This window comes from Astatotilapia calliptera, chromosome 10 (assembly GCF_964374335.1).
Source record: "Astatotilapia calliptera chromosome 10, fAstCal68.1, whole genome shotgun sequence".
Taxonomy (NCBI): Eukaryota; Metazoa; Chordata; class Actinopteri; order Cichliformes; family Cichlidae; genus Astatotilapia; species Astatotilapia calliptera.
The window spans coordinates 34,984,477-34,998,793 of NC_137431.1; the positions used below are offsets into that span (position 1 = coordinate 34,984,477).

The following is a 14,317-nucleotide window of genomic DNA, read 5'->3' on the forward strand; positions in this document are numbered from 1 at the left end:
TTGTGTGAGTGAGTGTGTGTGACCTGTGTGTGTGTGAGTGTGTGTGTGTGTGTGACCTGTGTGTGTGTGAGTGTGTGTGTGTGTGACCTTTGTGTGTGTGAGTGTGTGTGTGTGTTACCTTTGTGTGTGTGTGTTACCTTTGTGTGAGTGTGTGACCTTTGTGTGAGTGAGTGTGTGTGACCTGTGTGTGTGTGAGTGTGTGTGTGTGTGTGACCTGTGTGTGTGTGAGTGTGTGTGTGTGTGTGACCTTTGTGTGTGTGAGTGTGTGTGTGTGTTACCTTTGTGTGTGTGTGTTACCTGTGTACTCGTTGACTCGCAGCAGCTCGGTCTGCAGAGCCTGATTGGCTCGCTCTGCCAGCAGGATGAGGGAGGGGGTCTGTGGGTCTGATGAAGACACCTGCACAGGTGAGAGCCTCAGATGAAGGAGGGAGTGTGTTATAAATGTTTAATAAGCTTAACGAGCATCATGAACACAGGACAGTACCTTTGCTCCGGAGCAGATCAGAGACATCGTTTCCTCCACGTCGTCAGTGCAGACCACCTGATACAGCCTCTGAAACACAAACACACACACCTGTCACACATATGACACCTGTGTAACGCCTCTGAGCGTGTGCGGTGGCTGAGCTGATTCTGGGTCAGACCTGCTCCATCATGGAGGGAAATGAGGCCAGAGCGTGCACTCGTCTGTAGCGCCCCCTGCTGTATTTATCCTTTATGAACTTTGACCTCTCCTCATCTGTGGACTCTGGGCGGAGCTGCTCTGCCGCTGGCACCGCTGGAGCCCACACCTGATTTGCCAGCTGGTTACCATAGGTAACGAACAGCTGGCAGAAGATTGAAGGTAAAAGTTAACTGCAGTTTCCATAATGTCCAGCAGAGGCAGCATTGACTCCAATGTTAAAACTCTACAGCAGAAATAAACATGTTTACAGCCTGAGACTAAAAAACTGGTCTCTATCCGGTCTTTAAGTCTGACGTCATTAGCCGTGTCTGGGCCCAGACTCAGCTGCAGGTCCATAAGCCAAACGATCACTGTGGCTGCGCTTCCAGGTGTAACTGGAAGATTTCTAAAACAAATTCAAACGTACAGCTCTGCTATCGCTTCTGAAATAAATGAAGACAGAAAACTAAACAGCAGTGACGTTTGTAGGGTTACTTTAGTTTGGCTAGCTGGTATATAATGATGTGCTACGTGACCGCTAGCGACACAGCTATGTTAGCATAGCATAAACTTTTTTCCCACTCAATAAAAGTTCCCGATGATCAGGGACAAATGCAATCGCATGGCAGGATGCTGTAAACGGAGAACTGAGATAATCCATCCACAATAGTTAGTCATTCATATACTGCTGCATGGGCTGCAGTTACATCCTAAGGTTTTAAAAACTGAGCTTTAAAATGAACAGTGGTGATAAAAACTGAGAGAGGCCGACCGTGATCACTGACTGTTTTTAGGGGCTTTTGAGAATAAATAGAACCAGATACAAAGCATTAAAACATGTTAAAAACACAACAGCCTTATTAAACGCAGAGTAGCATGTTTCATCACGTCATCACTTAAAGACCTGATAGATCATAACAACAGTGGGTGGTGACAAAGGCAGCTGTAGCTGCTAACTGGCTGGTTGAACTGGGACTGTGTTTGTGTTGCACTGTGTTCAATCTCCACCCACTCACCTGTATCAATGGTTCAGTCCAGATTTTATTGTCCATCCTTAGACTGCGCACCTTCGACAGGTTGCTGCCCAGGCCTCGATGGTGACCTGAGAACATGTTAGCATTTTGCGTTCAGTGGGTTTTACAGAATCTCAGAATCTTTGTTGTCATTGTGCTCTCGAACAACAAAAACTGTATACAAACCAATTCACTACAAGTGAAAAAAGGGCAATTTTAAGAGGATAAGTATGTACAATAAATTTTAAACAAAGAAAAAATGAAATAAATAAATAAATGAATGAATATAGTATTTACAAGACTGTGAATAAGAATGAAAAAGTGAGGATAGGGTTGCTGCCCAGTGCTTTAGTCCTCAAATATTTTTTCTATTTAACAACAGAAAAGAAAATGTGTGAAGGTTGTGTTTTCGCAGTGATCACAGTGTATCAACAGTCTACAGGTGTGTGTTATCAGCAGGTGAGTTTTATTGACAGGTGTGTTTCCCTCAGACTGCACACGTTTTATTGGCAGTGGTGAAACTGGAACGCTGGTATCGTTTCATTTAATCAGCATCATATAAACTGTTCCAGCTAACAGTCAGTGGGTCAGGCTCACATTTGGTTTCGTTTCTTTATCTCAGAGCTTTCTGCTCTGTTGGTTTGGACGTATGCTACTCCTGTGATATCACCGAGATCTTACAACAGTGTTTGTTGGTTTCTCTTCTGGGCCTTTAATGGCACTTTGGAGGATCTTCTGCACCTGGTTATATTTGCTCATTCACAGCATCCAGATTCTTAAGAGGACAGCTCTGAGTCTCTGATCTTTTAAAAACAGCACAGGGAGGTGCGGTCTCTTGGACATGAATCTGTGCCTTTGTTTTGGTAGATTAAAATCGATTTTGTGTTACATATTTTCCTCAATATTTTTATTTTCTGCCTTTTTCATACTTGTGTTCTGACATAAGTCCTGGGTAATGTCGCTTCTTTACGTCCGTGACCAACGATCGTTTGAATCCTGAAAAGGTTCACATCGATGCGTCTCATTCTGCTGTTACACAACCCTCTGCATTAATAATCTTAACGTGTACCAGGTGTGCTGTCATACCTGCACAGTGCTGACATATGACCAGCAGCAGATTGACCGAGGCCCACTCCGGATTGGCCGCACCACAGTCCCCGCACACCTTGTTGTACGGGTGTTCCCAGAGACGCAGCGCCACCTGACAGCAGGACAGAGCGCTCTGGATACTTGAAGACAGCCTGTCCACCCAGACGGACAGATCCTTGGACGAATCAACAGACAGGCTGTAGGTAGGGGGCGGGGTTAAAGAGAGGAGGATATAATTTTAGCAAACAAATAAACACCATACAGGTATGGACCGACAGGCAGACACACAGACGGGGGTTTACTTGAAGGTCTTGTATGGAGTGATGAGGCTAAACGAGTGTTTCCCCGTCGATTTGACCGAGGCCACATTCAGGGGGACGGTATACGAGGCCACACCCAGCTGGAAGCCCTCCTTGTTAGGGTAAATCCAAAGGTCATGACCCCAGAGGGCAGCATAAGCACGACCCCGCGGGTCCTTAAGGGTGATTTGTCCATGGAGTTCTGGGGGGGTGGGGCTTGGATTGCCTCGAGTGGCGAGAAGAGAAGTGACCCAACCGTCCTGAACCTCTGATAGACAAACAGAAGCAAGCAGAAAAAATATGAGGCGTGAAACAGGGAAGCCGAGACCGCGGGTCTCTTTTATAATCGTGCTAAAATCGCTCACGCTATAAAACAAAGGCAGGTTTGACCAATCTGGTAGGAGCTGTCCCCAGTCGTCTTCCTGTGTTGGGTCAGTAGAATCCAGTAGAAACCAGAAGAGTCACTGTTCTTACCTTCACTATGAGCCATGAAGTCATAATGCTTCTTCCTGAAGTAAACAGAGAATCTGCCTTTGTCCAGTTTCTTCACGTTGGTGATACTGGAGACATGAAACAACACCTCGCTGAACCGGTCCTAAAGAGCAAAGCAAACGAGTAAATCGCTTTGGCTGAAGTCATTAGATTAGATTAGATAAAATAAAACTCTATTAATGGGTGGGTTCCTCCTTCGTTTTCACACAGCTGAATAAACGTCAAACAGAAAACTGATAAAACAGAAGTGTGAGATCGTCGAGAGTTTACACCAGTGTCCTGATATATTTTAGACAGCAAGGAGCAGACGGACGATTCATTAAACTCCACCGAGACAATCTGGACATTTCATTAAAAGTTTAATAAACTGTCATCTGCTCTTTATTGTTAGTTAGCACCTTAAACACTTCAAGCTGTGAGCTAATGACAGTAATATAAGAGCAGATTCATGCTGGTTGTAATTGGCTGTACATTTTATGTCTAATCATGCATGATCTGATTAGTCGACTATCAAAAACAGGGGCGGAGCGTGGGGGTGGCTTACTGGGCTTAAGCCCGGGTTGTTTTGTCAGAAGCCCGGGGTCTTTTGGAGTGTAATTTTTTCATAGTTAGATGTCTGGCTGACAACTGTATAAAACAAAAAGTACACACAATATTTGAAGCACATAGTTCACACTGTGGGAATTTACGACTGTGCGTGAATCCCCCCTGATATTGGTATGATCCGAACTCAGGCACTAAGCGACTGAGCGAGGGGGCGGGGCAGCTGCTGCCTGTGAGTGCGCTGTTGGAGAAACGCAGCCAGCCATACTAAGGAGAGCTAAAGTTTGACCAGGTACCAAAGCAAATCATTTGTACCGTACAAATAATGTAAATATGACGGTGCATCACCAAAGATTGATATCAAACTGATCACTTGACCAATATTACGTTACTCGCTCTTCAAGTGAATCAACAAATGGCGAAATGAAAAGCCGAACAAATGCAATTTTTTTTACAGAGTCTTAGCTTACGTGTGTTTATTTCATATTTTCAGTTCTTACCCTCCCCGACTAAATCGGTTTCAGTTATGTACTGAAATATAAGAATGGACATTAGAGGCTTCTTTCAAAGAAAAACTCAGGTAAATGTTATTTTATATATTATGCTTTGTATGTTGTTCAGTATATTTCTATGCAAAACAAGAGGGGTTTCAGTACACAGCAGGATATTCACATTTATAACCAGATATTTACACTTTAGGGAGAAAACATAAAACATTTTTACTGCACAACATCAATTTAGAGTCAACTTTTGTTTTAGATAAATATTGAAACATCTTTTGAATGAGTTAAATGTCAGAATAAAGAGAGACAGAGCTTCTATTTTAATCACTTTCATCAAATGTAGGAGTACATGTACAGGGAGTGCAGAATTATTAGGCAAGTTGTATTTTTGAGGAATAATGTTATTATTGAACAACAACCATGTTCTCAATGAACCCAAAAAACTCATTAATATCAAAGCTGAATGTTTGTGGAAGTAGTTTTAGTTTGTTTTTAGTTTTAGCTATTTTAGGGGGATATCTGTGTGTGCAGGTGACTATTACTGTGCATAATTATTAGGCAACTTAACAAAAAACAAATATATACCCATTTCAATTATTTATTTTTACCAGTGACACCAATATAACATCTCCACATTCACAAATATACATTTCTGACATTCAAAAACAAAACAAAAACAAATCAGCGACCAATATAGCCACCTTTCTTTGCAAGGACACTCAAAAGCCTGCCATCCATGGATTCTGTCAGTGTTTTGATCTGTTCACCATCAACATTGCGTGCAGCAGCAACCACAGCCTCCCAGACACTGTTCAGAGAGGTGTACTGTTTTCCCTCCTTGTAAATCTCACATTTGATGATGGACCACAGGTTCTCAATGGGGTTCAGATCAGGTGAACAAGGAGGCCATGTCATTAGTTTGTCTTCTTTTATACCCTTTCTTGCAGCCACGCTGTGGAGTACTTGGACGCGTGTGATGGAGCATTGTCCTGCATGAAAATCATGTTTTTCTTGAAGGATGCAGACTTCTTCCTGTACCACTGCTTGAAGAAGGTGTCTTCCAGAAACTGGCAGTAGGACTGGGAGTTGAGCTTGACTCCATCCTCAACCCGAAAAGGCCCCACAAGCTCATCTTTGATGATACCAGCCCAAACCAGTACTCCACCTCCACCTTGCTGGCGTCTGAGTCGGACTGGAGCTCTCTGTCCTTTACCAATCCAGCCACGGGCCCATCCATCTGGCCCATCAAGACTCACTCTCATGTCATCAGTCCATAAAACCTTAGAAAAACCAGTCTTGAGATGTTTCTTGGCCCAGTCTTGACGTTTCAGCTTGTGTGTCTTGTTCAGTGGTGGTCGTCTTTCAGCCTTTCTTACCTTGGCCATGTCTCTGAGTATTGCACACCTTGTGCTTTTGGGCACTCCAGTGATGTTGCAGCTCTGAAATATGGCCAAACTGGTGGCAAGTGGCATCTTGGCAGCTGCACGCTTGACTTTTCTCAGTTCATGGGCAGTTATTTTGCGCCTTGGTTTTTCCACACGCTTCTTGCGACCCTGTTGACTATTTTGAATGAAACGCTTGATTGTTCGATGATCACGCTTCAGAAGCTTTGCAATGTTGAGACTGCTGCATCCCTCTGCAAGATATCTCACTATTTTTGACTTTTCTGAGCCTGTCAAGTCCTTCTTTTGACCCATTTTGCCAAAGGAAAGGACGTTGCCTAATAATTATGCACACCTGATATAGGGTGTTGATGTCATTAGACCACACCCCTTCTCATTACAGAGATGCACATCACCTAATATGCTTAATTGGTAGTAGGCTTTCGAGCCTATACAGCTTGGAGTAAGACAACATGCATGAAGAGGATGATGTGGACAAAATACTCATTTGCCTAATAATTCTGCACTCCCTGTACACTAAGTTTATTGTTAATTAATAATAAACTGCAGACGATTTGATTCTGAGCTGAAGAAGCTTCTGATTGGTTCGTAGAGTCCATGTGAGTAAACTGGTGGCACAGCTGTGGATGCATATAAGGCAAAACACAGAGGCTGTTTCTGTGACATGGGAACATCAAGAGATGTCAACCAAAACAGCAGGAACAGAACTGTGGAGCTCCATAAGTGTGGCTCAGTTTGAATACAATTTGGTGCCATTTACAAGAAATACAGACAGTTTCTCTCTTAAAGTTAACAAATATGTTTTTATATTTATCTAAAAAAATAAACATTTAGTCTGATTTGATGTTACAATTAAAAACGTGTTTTGATCTGAAGAGTAAATATCTGGTTTCAACTGTAGATTTGATGATTGTCAGCACAGAGAGGGAACAAGAGCAGGTGAGACACACCTGTTAGTCACATGGTTGTTTGCCAAAAGTATCACCGTATCACAGGTACTCATGTATCTCGTACCTCGTGTTTCTTTTTAGGTTTGTTATTTTTCAAATTCTATATTTATTAAGTTATGCAGCTTGTTTGCACAACAAGACTAAATAATTATAGAAACTTTTCTGAATCTAAACAGTGGACTTTGGTAGAATTAAAAAATAAGTGTAGTGCAGGTCTATGATGATTTTTAGTGCTGCTATCATCTAGTTCTGATTCTGGTTCTGTCTTGGTTAAGTCCTCAGTAGTGCTGATTTTGAACTGTTGTAGTCCTGTTTTAATTCTGGATCAGTTCTGGGTCTGGTTGAATCGGGGTTTAGTCCTCGTGTCTTGATACAGCCCGACTTTGTTCTGCCTCGCTGCTTAATTAAAAAACTAGTTTAAGGTGTCCTGCACATGTAATATATATTTTTCCTTATATGAAGTCATTCTTTTTTGAACAAAACTCAAAACAGAGCCAATTAATCTTTCAGTCATTTCTAACCCCCCCCCGGAAAAAAAAATCCCACCACCCTTTTGGGCTAAGCCCCGGGTGTTTCAAATGTCTGGCTCCGCCTCTGATCAAAAATAATCGTTTGTGGCAGCCCTAATGTGGATGCTAAAAATGACAGCCTCAACATGGCATTTAATCTGTTATTAGACCCAATTGGCTTCTCTCAGAATGTAAAAGAACCCACCCACCACTAGGGATGGGTATCGTTTAGGTTTTATCCGAGGCCGGTGCCAAACGGGTACTTTTGAAACGGTGCCGGTGCTTAAACGGTGCTTGAACTGGTGCTTTAGCTGTTTTTTTTTTTTAAATAACAATGTTAGCCTTTTCTGCAGCTATGGGCATATATGGCATCACTCTTAGCTGGAAGCAGTGCTTAAACAATGGAAAAAACTCAAACTTTGTCCAAAAACCTCTCATGTTTAACTGTTTTCCACTTTTTCTTTGGTCATTTTGGCCTTTTTGGCCAGGGTGAAGGGAGCATCTGCCATCAAACAAGAAGACAGCCGCATGTAACTACGATCTCTAATAATCAGCTGCAGCGGCTTGCAAAAGTATTGGGCCCCCTTGAACTTTCCCACATTTTGTCACATTACAGCCACAAACATGAATCAGTTTTATTGGACTTCCAGGTGAAAGACCAACACAAAGTGGTGCACACGTGAGAAGTGGAACCAAAATCAAACATGACTCCAAACATTTTTTACAAATAAATAACTGCAAAGTGGGGTGTGGTAATTATTCAGCCCCTTTGGTCTGAGTGCAGTCAGTTGCACATAGATGTTGCCTGATGAGTGCTAATGACTAAATAGAGTGCACCTGTGTGTAATGTCAGTACAGATACAGCTGCTCTGTGACGGCCTCAGAGGTTGTCTAGGAGAATATTGGGAGCAACAACACCATGAAGTCCAAAGAACACAGCAGACAGGTCAGGGATAAAGTTACTGAGACATTTAATAATAATGGATTGGATTTATATAGCGCTTTTCAAGGCACCCAAAGCGCTTTACAATGCCACTATTCATTCACTCTCACATTCACACACTGGTGGAGGCAGCTACAGTTGTAGCCACAGCTGCCCTGGGGCAGACTGACAGAAGCCAGGCTGCCATATTGCGCCATCGGCCCCTCTGGCCAACACCAGTAGGCAGTAGGTGAAGCGTCTTGCCCAAGGACACAACGACCAGGAAAGAGAGCCCGGGGATTGAACCGGCGACCTTCTGGTTACAGATACGCTTACCAACCCCCTGAGCCACGGTCGCCTGGAGCTCACAGGCCGAACAAGGAGAGCGCCGATCAGAAATGCAGCCAAGAGGCCCATGGTGACTCTGGACGAGCTGCAGAGATCTACAGCTCAGGTGGGGGAATCTGTCCACAGGACAACTATTAGTCGTGCACTGCACAAAGTTGGCCTTTATGGAAGAGCGGCAAGAAGAAAGCCATTGTTAACAGAAAACCATAAGAAGTCCTGTTTGCAGTTTGCCACAAGCCATGTGGGGACACAGCAAACATGTGGAAGAAGCTGCTCTGGTCAGATGAGACCAACATGCAAAACACTATGTGTGGAAAACTAACACTGCACATCACTCTGAACACACCATCCCCACTGTCAGATATGGTGGTGGCAGCATCATGCTCTGGGGGGGCTTCTCTTCAGCAGGGACAGGGAAGCTGGTCAGAGTTGATGGGAAAATGGATGGAGCCAAATACAGGGCAGTCTTGGAAGTAAACCTCTTGGAGTCTGCAAAAGACTTGAGACTGGGGCAGAGGTTCAGCTTCCAGCATCAACGACCCTGAACATAAAGCCAGGGCAACAATGGGATGGTTTAAAACAAAACATATCCATGTGTTAGACTGGCCCAGTCAAAGTCCAGATCTAAATCCAATCCAGAATCTGTGGCAAGATCTGAAACTGCTGTTCACAAACGCTGCCCATCTAATCTGACTGAGCTGGAGCTGTTTCAAAGAAGAATGGGCAAAGATTTCAGTCTGTAGATGTGCAAAGCTGGTAGAGACAGACCCTAAAAGACTGGCAGCTGTAACTGCAGCAAAAGCTGGTTCTACAAAATATTGACTCAGGGGGCTGAATAATTACGCACACCCCACTTTGCAGCTATTTATTTGTAAAAAATGTTTGGAATCATGTATGATTTTCGTTCCACTTCTCACGTGTGCACCACTTTGTGTTGGTCTTTCACCTGGAAGTCCAATAAAACTGATTCATGTTTGTGGCTGTAATGTGACAAAATGTGGAAAAGTTCAAGGGGGCCGAATACTTTTGCAAGCCACTGTATGTACCACAGGCCTTCAAGCTGGCTGTAGTTAAACCTTTACTCAAAAAGCATCTCTAGACCCAGCAGTCTTAGCTAATTATAGGCCAATCTCCAACCTTCCTTTCATATCAAACATCCTTGAAAGAGTAGTTGTCAAACAGCTAACAGATCATCTGCAGAGGTTTATTTGAAGAGTTTCAGTCAGGTTTCAGAGCTCAGCACAGCACAGAAACAGCTTTAGTGAAGGTTACAAATGATCTTCTTATGGCCTCTGACAGTGGACTCATCTCTGTGCTTGTCCTGCTAGACCTCAGTGCAGCGTTCGATACTGTCGACCATAATATCCTATTAGAGCGATTAGAACATGCTGTAGGTATTACAGGTACTGCACTGCAGTGGTTTGTATCATATCTATCTAATAGACTCCAGTTTGTGCATGTAAATGAAGAGTCCTCTTCACACACTGAGGTTAATTATGGAGTTCCACAGGGTTCAGTGCTAGGACCAATTCTGTTTACATTATACATGCTTCCCTTAGGCAGCATCATTAGAAGACATAGCATACATTTACACTGCTATGCAGATGACACCCAGCTCTATCTGTCCATGAAGCCAGATAACACACACCAATGAGTTAAACTGCAGGAATGTCTTAAAGACATAAAGACCTGGATGGCCGCTAACTTTCTGCTTCTTAATTCAGATCAAACTGAGGTTATTGTACTCGGCCCTGAAAAGCCTAGAAATATGGTATCTAAGCAGATTCTTACTCTGGATGGCATTACCCCCATCTTATCTTAATGACCTTGTAGTACCATATCACCCTATTAGAGCACTTCGCTCTCGCTCTGCAGGCCTACTTGTTGTTCCTAGAGTATTTAAAAGTAGAATGGGAGGCAGAGCCTTCAGTTTTCAGGCCCCTCTTCTGTGGAACCAGCTTCCAGTTTGGATTCAGGAGACAGACACTATCTCTACTTTCAAGATTAGGCTTCAAACTTTCCTTTTTGCTAAAGCATATAGTTAGGGCTGGACCAGGTGATCCTGAATCCTCCCTTAGTTATGCTGCAATAGACGTAGGCTGCCGGGGGATTCCCATCATGCATTGAGTTTTTCCTTTCCAGTCACCTTTCTCACTCACTATGTATTAACAGACCTCTCTGCATTGAATCATATCTGTTATTAACCTCTGTCTCTCTTCCACAGCATGTCTTTTATCCTGTCTTCCTTCTCTCACCCCAACCAATCACAGCAGATGGCCCCGCCCCTCCCTGAGTCTGGTTCTGCTGGAGGTTTCTTCCTGTTAAAAGGGAGTTTTTCCTTCCCACTGTCGCCAAAGTGCTTGCTCATAGGGGGTCATATGATTGTTGGGTTTTTCTCTGTATCTACTGTACAATATAAAGCACCTTGAGGCGACTGTTGTTGTGATTTGGCGCTATATAAATAAAATTGAATTGATAGGTCCACACAGTGAGACAGGTACACAGAGTGAGGTAAATAACACAGTGAGACAGGTGAGAGATGCCAGCTTACTGTGCGTTTCTTCCACAGAGACATCAGCTGTCCGTCCAGCGTCGCCCATAATACATTATGTCTGTTAAAAGCAGAAAACAAGTTCATCATCCATTCAACTGACAAGTAAGCAGTCACATGATTTTGGGTCCCCTGATTAGCCCAGGTTAGCTGGTTCTGCTCATACTATAGGAAACATGAGTTTCTAATGGGATTTTGTTTCAGCGAACGAGACAGGTGAGGCCAAAAGACCAGAAAATGAAGAACCTTTTATGAAGATCTTTAGGTGCTGATACATGATAAATATCCCAACAGTAGATAGTACGGACCACTCGAGAACCTAGTCTTTGTGGACACCCTTTAGGTTTTGAGGCCCAGGCCGACTCTGTCCTGGAGTGAATCTAAAGCACGACTTGTGAAACCTGTGATGGCCTTGACATTACCTGAAGCCTTTCCAGACGTCCAGCCAGCTTGCCCGGACGACAGGGCTCTGAGGAGTAGGTTTCCCGCTGGCGCCCTTCTTCCTTGACACTCGGATGGTGGCCGCCCTGCAGGACACACCCACGTTAACACTTTGAAGGTCGATTTAGTTTTGCAGGCGTTGTGCGTAGTTGTGTTTACCTCGGTGTCTTCTGTCTGACAGATTTTCCTGATCGGCCTGCTGTGTTGGGAGGGGGCGGGGCCGGCCGAGTAGGTATCAAACGAAAGGAAGTATTAGTCGAGATTCTGCAGAACAAACACAACGACACCATGAGAAAGATGTTTCAAACCCTTTAAGGAGCTTTACATTGTAAGGTAAACCCTACAGTGATACAATTTACCGACACGTTCTCATCCCAAAAACATTTCACGCCAGGTGACAAACCGTCAACATTACGTTTTTTCCTAAATATAATATGAGATAGTATGAGAACCGTTTGGACTCAATCTACACATGTTCGTTCATTTTCCTAAAATTGCTTGGGAGAACACTATTTAACGTCATTAAAGTGCTGGTTAGGGTTAGGAACAAGGTTATGGTTAAGGATAAGGTTAGGTTTAGGGCTGGAACGTCTGTTTCCGCAGGACTGTCACTGGATTTCATCCATAACCCGGCGTGTACCATATGAACACGGAAGGTCACCTTTCGCGTTCCTCAGGAACGCCGCACGACTTGACAAAACATCAGGATGTTACGCCTCGGGAGTGAGAACGGTCTGAATTCACAGTAACCATACACACTTGTCATTGTTGGTCGTCGGGGCAGAACGAGGATCTGCTTCAGCTGTAGAAGGAGCGGGGCTAACACCTGATTCTTCCTCCTCATTGGATGACTCAGATTCAGCTTCCTCTTGGGTCGTCCAGCAGGCCAACGTGGTGTCCGACGGGTTTTCTGCTCTGGTGCTATGAGGACCTGGAGATAAAACTGGAACCAGAACCAGGAAAAACTGAAGCAGTTGGAAGCCAGTGGGAAGAAGCCCAGCAGAAGAAATACTAACAGTACCTTCACCTGTTAACCCTGCAGCACCCTCTACAGGTGGCAGCGTGACTGCAGCAGTCGGGTCTAAAGCTGATGTCACCAGCTGTGACAGCGCTCCAACATCTGGACACAGGTTCAGAGGAACACAAAGAGCATGCGTTAGTTCTTCTTACCCTCAGAAAGGGCTGAATCCTCTTAAGCTTGCAGAATGTTTAACGTTCAGGTGACCTAAAGCTGTGCACCACCTCAGGTGATCACCTGCACCTGACCTCCTGACACTTTCTACCAGCTGGAAGTGAAGCTGCACTCTAACTGTGGATCATACCCTCCTGATGTTTATATAAAAATTACACACAAACGTCCTTTTTCTGGTGGTCGTACCTGTCATTGCACCTGTACGAGCATCTCCAGCTCCACTTCCCGTCAGCGAGGGTGGGTGGGGTTTAGTATTTGGGAGGGGTGGGGCTGATGGAGAGAAGCTCACAGCAGGGTTACCCACACTGCTAACAAACCCCGCAAAGCTGGGAATGTTAGCCAGTGAGTTAAAAATGCTGTCCAAGCTAGGAGCAGGTGCAGGTGTGGTGGAGGGGGCGGGGCTTAGCACAGCAGTATCTGTGTTAGCACCAGGTGGCATTGGATTGAATGACGCAAGGTTAGCCTCAGTGCTAGCAGCTTCTGCTAAGTCAGGTATGTGGGTGGTAATGCTATTAGCTATGCTGTCTAAGGAGGGGGGAGCAGAGGGTGTGGAGGGGTTCCAGGGGGCGGAGCCTCCAATGGAAGCAGCGACTCCTGCCAGTGACGGGATGTTGGTGGCGATCACGCCAGTGACGCCGTCCAGAGTTGGCAAGGTGAGGCTACGACTCAGTGCACTGTGAGCATCTTCATCTGAGGAGGACACATGACATCAGCTTCATCATTATTTCACAACAAAAAGCTCAGAAACTTTCACAATAAGACTTCAATAAAGATCACTGACATTTTCACAATAAGAGTCTTGTAATACCAAATGATGATTCACAATAAAAATGCTAAACTTTCATTTAGACTTTTACGTTTAGAGAACAGTGAAAAAGACTATCACAATAAAAGGTCAGCAATATTAGTGATACTTTCTCAATAATAACACCTGCAATATAATTACAGGGGCTTTCAGAGTAAGTCATCTAATAATACACTGGAATGTCACAATAAGTGTGACAGCATGGGGAGCTTCATGAAAGAGTCCTTCAGAGTAAGAGTCTGGTAATGTTCCCTGGAGAGACACTTTCATAATAAAAGCTTCCTGGGCAGAGCTCTATGGCGCAGTAGAAGGACGACCAACACAGTCTCACTTTGTGAATTTTTCCACCGTCTTTGAAGTGATCTGGTCGGAGCAGCCCGGGACATGACGTGACGCGATCTTTACAGAGATTATCTGATTACCACAGGAAGACAAACTGGTTTGAGATAATCACTTGTGATATCTGAACAAACAGTGGGAGGAGTTTCCCTCGCCCGAACAAACAGGTTCACCGGCTCGCATTGAAAAAACGCCAGCAGCTGACTGGTAGGATGAAACTGACGAGGTCCTGCAGCTTTTATTTTGGTCTCTCA

The 14,317-nt window shown here is 44.3% G+C and overlaps 1 protein-coding gene across 6 annotated transcripts in view; it reads right to left on the minus strand.

The window, feature by feature from the left end:
* Nucleotides 1–14,317, minus strand: part of LOC113030265 (arf-GAP with Rho-GAP domain, ANK repeat and PH domain-containing protein 1) — a 28,720-nt gene that overhangs the window by 8,856 nt on the left and 5,547 nt on the right. For 5 of the 6 annotated variants that reach the window (XM_080307678.1, XM_080307680.1, XM_080307681.1 and 2 more), the window contains exons 4-16: nt 13,106–13,609; nt 12,749–12,847; nt 12,487–12,670; nt 11,887–11,991; nt 11,709–11,813; nt 11,287–11,347; nt 3,540–3,660; nt 3,069–3,333; nt 2,764–2,963; nt 1,681–1,766; nt 645–827; nt 485–553; nt 298–397 (exon numbers count right to left, since the gene is read on the minus strand). In XM_080307678.1, the coding sequence (XP_080163804.1) occupies nt 298–397; nt 485–553; nt 645–827; nt 1,681–1,766; nt 2,764–2,963; nt 3,069–3,333; nt 3,540–3,660; nt 11,287–11,347; nt 11,709–11,813; nt 11,887–11,991; nt 12,487–12,670; nt 12,749–12,847; nt 13,106–13,609 (2,082 nt within the window). The remainder of the gene's footprint in view (nt 1–297; nt 398–484; nt 554–644; nt 828–1,680; nt 1,767–2,763; nt 2,964–3,068; nt 3,334–3,539; nt 3,661–11,286; nt 11,348–11,708; nt 11,814–11,886; nt 11,992–12,486; nt 12,671–12,748; nt 12,848–13,105; nt 13,610–14,317) is intronic. The other variant, XM_080307679.1, reaches the window with a different exon arrangement.